The sequence below is a fragment of the Drosophila mojavensis genome, unplaced genomic scaffold (genome assembly GCF_018153725.1).
Source record: "Drosophila mojavensis isolate 15081-1352.22 unplaced genomic scaffold, ASM1815372v1 contig_36, whole genome shotgun sequence".
Taxonomy (NCBI): domain Eukaryota; kingdom Metazoa; phylum Arthropoda; class Insecta; order Diptera; family Drosophilidae; genus Drosophila; species Drosophila mojavensis.
The window spans coordinates 10804545-10810250 of NW_025318858.1; the positions used below are offsets into that span (position 1 = coordinate 10804545).

At 49.5% G+C, this 5706-nt stretch overlaps 1 protein-coding gene across 1 annotated transcript; it reads left to right on the plus strand.

The window, feature by feature from the left end:
- The first annotated feature begins 1428 nt into the window (after positions 1–1428).
- Positions 1429–5409, plus strand: LOC6576512 (hormone receptor 4). The gene is given in 1 exon segment (XM_002002465.4): positions 1429–5409. A coding segment is annotated over 1 exon segment (2493 nt). The 5' UTR covers positions 1429–2844; the 3' UTR covers positions 5338–5409.
- The last annotated feature ends 297 nt before the right edge of the window (positions 5410–5706 follow it).

The window sequence follows — 5706 nt, forward strand, 5'->3', positions numbered from 1 at the left end:
ACTGCAATTACATATATTAGAATTAGGAAAAAGAAACCCGAACTGAATCAGCAGCGGCGCACCCGAAATAGTAATACGATCCAAAATTGTATTGCCATTAGTGCTGCGGCTCATTAGCAAGAAGCTGACGCAGAAAAAACCCCGAATTCCAAGTTACTTTACACTAATGAAAAACAGGTGAAAAATGAAGAAAAACGTACAAAAAATAATTACGCATATGTGCAGGTAGCAAAAGGCCCCCACCTGAAGTGGAGCATGCCCGAAAAACCACGTGGCGGCTGCTGCTGTTGCAGTTGCCGTTGTTGTTGTTGTTGTTGTTGTTGTTGCTGTTGCTGTTGCTGCTCGGGGAAGACAATGCGGTTGCCTATTCACATGTGCAACTATAATTACAACAACGTGGCAACATATGATTCGTGCCATCCAAAAGGATGCCAGACCGCATCAAAGTCACACACATAGACACACGCACACACATAGACACACAGTGCATCACAGTCAAGTACCGTTAGCTATAACTGTTTGCTGCAGTGCACTTGGCAGCACTTGCTTAATACATTTTTTGCCAGCTGCCGCCGACTGGGCTCAACTATTATTTCGCTACCTTGGCAAACCCATTAGGTTAATAAGTAGAAAACCGAGGTGGGGCGGCAGAAGACGAGAAGAGAAAAGCATGAAGAAGAAAAAAAAGAATTGAAACTATGCGCGTGAGACGCGCCAATGGTAAATACGCCGCAAACACTGCCCCGCCTCAGTCAGTCCGTTTCCAGGTGCTCCAGCTGCCCGGCTGTCCGTCTTTTATATTTTTGCTTATTTTTTGTTGTTGTTATTTTTTGCCTGGTCGGCCATATTTAAAGCGTCCGTTAGCGCAAAAAAAAATTCCGCCAGACTTTGAGTTGAAGCTGCGCCTGCTAGAGCGCTGCTGCTGCTGCTGCTCTGGCTGCTAGAAAACTGGCAACGTTGCATGCCATAAAAACGACTGGTCATGCGACGACATTTTTATGGCAACGCTAGCAACAGCGCCACAGATCGATATGTAGCGCAAGTGAATGCGCTGTATATTGCTAACTCACTCACGCGCAGCGTTCATTGGCGCTCGACGCTGCGCATAATCCAAGCGAGCAACGAAAGCAACACCAACACACACACACAGCAACAGCAACACAGGCCGCGCATAGCGTTTATTTGATTTATTAGCGTGCACAGCAGTCACTAGCGTTGTCTCTTTTTAACGCTCACGCCTGCCCGACTACACAGTGTAACTGGTTTGCAAATGCCGTCACACAGGCACATGCACAGACACACACACACTGTCGCACCACACTATACCAGTTTGACTAGCCACCCTGAACATACACACGTATGCATGCGCGTGTGCTTGTGTGAGTGTAGCTCTGCGGCAAACGGCCTCAGTCTCAGCTGCTGGCCAGTCAGTCTCTCATTCGTCTCTCGTATTCGCTGTCGTCAGCACACGCGCACGCAACGAGCAACGGATTCGAGAGTTTCGCGTACGAGTTTTCGCCCTCACCTCGTCCAGCGCACACACACACACGCACACATAACGAAAGACACATATATATTTATATATATACGCACGTCGTCGGTTATTCGCTTCGGTGACGGCGCTCGTTAACGCTTGGGAACAGGTTTCGCCGCTGTCCGTTCGCTCAACGGCGAAACAGAAAGGTGCTCAATTCCGCGTTGTGTGGAGGTATTTTTCGACGTCTCACGCAACGCGCTGATTTTTTGCCCAAATAGCAAAAAATTCCCAAAAAAAAGCAGAAAATTACAAAGAAAGCAAAAACAAAAAAAAAACTTAAACAAATTTGTCAAAGCACATTTCGCGACGCGTTTTAATAAACAAATTTCAAGTGTTTTTGCGTTCAAAATAAAACAAGAAAAAATAATATCTAAAACAAATAGCAAAAGCTGTTGCAAAAGGCGAAATGAAAATTTAAGATATATATACATCAATATACCTACATATATATATATATATATGTGTGTCAATTGCCAAAACTTGTGGCGATTCCGAACAAATTCAACTAGATAAATCAAAAAGAAATTCCAACAAGTGCAACATGGTTTCCCTATCAAATGTTCAAACAAATCATAGCCAATAAAATAAATAACTGATAAACGAAAAAAACAAAAACACAAAAACAACAAATATAAATCAAATTTTAAATTAAAGTCAACTCTAACTAATTGAGCTACGCATAGTAACTGGACTAAGGCAACTGTAAAAGTGTCAAACATAAAAAGTATCTGCAAGATACAAGCGTGCATTTAACGGATTTAACTCTAATTGAAGTGTTCTGGAGACTTTGAGGCATCTACAGGTGCTTACGAAGAGTCGAAAAGTATCTGCAACTGCAAGTAGCTATAAATTGTTCAATATTGAGCAAAAAGTGGCGACAACTCAACTCAAAAAGGCAAAAGATACAAAAGAATCTTTGAGTTGCAAAAGTATCTGCAGCTAAAGCAAATATAACCAAGAGATACATACAAGTATCTGCAAGTATTTAAAGTCAACCAGAAGAAAAGTATCTACAGCTAAACAAAGGCAGCTAAAGCAAATGTATCTATGACATGCAAAAGTATCTACAAGCTACAGAAAAGTATCTGCAACAAAGCAAATGTATCTATCGATTGATAAAGTAACTAAAACACACTAGATACAATTAAACGGAGATTATCTGCCAGCATTGCGTTAGCTTAATGCCTTGCCTCAATCGCTAGCGCTTGAAATCCAATTGCCAAGAGCAACAGCAACAACTACGGCAACAGCAGCAGTAACAAACAGCAGCAAATAGATACACAAGAGCAACCACAACGCTTGCAACGATGCTGACGATGGAAGCGGACATGAAGTGCGGCATCCTGCCCGGCCAAATGCCGCCGCTGCACGGCCATGCACATGCCGCAGCTGCGGCCACATCATATTCGGCATTGGCGCCGCTGATGAACCTGGGCCCCTCCCATCTCACCCACTCGCACCTCAGCCAGCACAATCATCATCATCACCATCATCATCATATGAGCGCCCACATCGCGGCCAGCCAGAGTCCGAATCCGCTCAGCTCGCTGCAGTCGAGCATTGCCAATACGCTGAACGGCGCCACGCAACAGCAGCAGCAGCAGCAGCAGCAGCAGCAGCAGCAGCAGAGCTCGCCCCTGCACAGCTCCAGTGAGCTGAGTCCGACGCAGAGCAGCATTGGCAGCCATCACATGACCTCACCCGTTAGCCATCATCAGCAGCAGCAACAGCAGCAGCAACAGCAACAACAGCAGCAGCAGCAACACTCGCAGCATCCGTCGCTGATGGGCGCTGGCAGTGCTCTGAGCAGCATGACCGCCGGCAGCAACAACAACAACAACAACAACAGCGCCACTGCGAACAAGAATCAGCAGCACGCGGATCGCGTGAAGCGGCCAATGAATGCGTTCATGGTCTGGTCACGCGGCCAGCGTCGCAAAATGGCTTCCGACAATCCAAAGATGCACAATTCAGAGATATCGAAGCGCCTGGGCGCACAGTGGAAGGATCTATCGGAGGCGGAGAAGCGGCCCTTCATCGATGAGGCGAAACGTTTGCGGGCCGTTCACATGAAGGAGCATCCGGATTACAAATATCGTCCGCGTCGCAAGACCAAAACCCTGACCAAAACCAAGGAGAAGTACCCGATGGGCGGCGCAGGTCTGATGCCCGGCCAGGGTCCGCCCGGCGGCCAGGTGGGCGATATGCCCGGCACACCGACACGCCTCGGCCAGCAGGTGGGCGGCGGCGTTGGCGGCGTCGGTGGCATGTCACAGAATCAGTCCAGCGGTGCATCGGCAGCGGCTGCTGCGGCGGCTGCTGCTGCCGCGGCCGCCCAACAGGTGCGCCCCAACATCCATCAGATGGGCGTGCCCAATGGCTACATGCCCAACGGCTACATGCATCCGGATCCTGCTGGCTATCAGACGCACTACATGAACTACGCGCCGCGCTACGAGATGACGCACATGTACAATGGCTACGGCATGTACGATACGGTTGCCGGCGGCCAGACATCGCCCTACGGCAGCAGCACCCTGCAACAGCAGCAGCAGCAGCAGCCCGGATCCCCGTCGCCGTACGGCAGCGCCGGACTGCAGCAGCCGAGCAATGGCTCGCCGGCGCCGTATGGTGCACAGATATCCTGCCAGAGCCACAGTCCCAGCGATTCCAGCATCAAGTCAGAGCCCGTTTCGCCCAGTCCCAGTGCGATTGCACTGAATAACAACAACAACAACAATAACAATAATAATAACAACAACAATCACATCATGAAGCGGGAATATGTGACATCGGCGACGGCAGCGGCAGCCGCAGCGGCGGCAGCAGCTGGCGCCGGCACCGATCTCAACAATCTGATGAACATGTATCATCTGCACGACGCGCCCGAGCAGCAGCGCCACCTGATGCACTACCAGACGGCGTCGCCGGAGCTGCAGCAGCAGTCGATGCAGCACGTGATGCACCAGCACCAGCAACAGCAGCAACAGCAGCAGCAGCAGCAACAGCAATTGGCCCAGCAGCAACATCCGCAGCAACAACATGCGCAACAGCAGCACCTGCAGCAGCAGCAGCAACACCAGCAACATCAGCTGCATCAGCAATCGCTGCGCGCAATGGCGCCGCTGGCACATATGTGAGAAATGGCCAGCGCCTATGGAGCAGCCGCCGTTGGGTCTGTGACGCCGCCGCCGCCAACCGTTGCTGGCGCTTATATGCCAGCAGGGGCCGTGCAAGCAGCAGCGGCAGCAGCCGCCGCCCAGCAACAGCAGCAGCAGCAGCAACAGTTGCTGAATGGCCGGCCAAGTCCGACGGCGTCGGGTTCGGGATCGTCGGGCGGCCGCTCCTCGGCGCATTCGAGTGGTCATATTGCCACAGCGCATTCACCCGCCTTGGCGGCGGCTGCTGTTGCCGCTGCCGCCTATCAGTTGTCCGCAACAACAGCAGCAGCAGCAGCCACCACCTCCTCCTCCGCTGCCGCCGCCTCCTCCGCAGTCGCTGCAACTAGCTGCCAAGCGGCCAGTGCATTTGCGGCCTCGGCCAGCATGCTGGACATGCAACAACAATTGGAGGAGCAACAGCAGCAACAGCAGCAGCAGCATCACCAGCACTACCTGCAGCATCAGCAACATCTGCAGCAACAGCAGCAGCAGCAGCAGCAGCATTTGCAGCATCATCAGCAGCAGCAGCATCCGCATCAGCAGCATCCACATCAGCATCAGCTGTATCATTATCATGCCACGCATCCGCAGCAGCTGCATGAGGCGAGCGCTGGCTTGTTGGATATATCCACATTGTAAATTATTGAAAATATATATATATGAATATATATGCATAAATATATGTATAAATAGAACCTACACACACACACACAGACACATTTAGCGCTAATTGCAAGCATAAAACATAAACAATTTTTTAGCTTTAGTTTAACAAGAAAAACAAAAATTGAATTTCAATTGATAAATAAATACGATGATTATAATATTAAACGAAATGCATTTTACAATTAAGCATACGCACTGTTGTACCATACAAAGCGAACATCTTTCCACAATCCACACATTCCACAACTTGCATTCCACAAACAACATTTTTGCTAATGAGAAAACAACAACAACAAAACCTAAACGACAATTGTGTGATACAAAAAAATTGTTGCAAAAAAA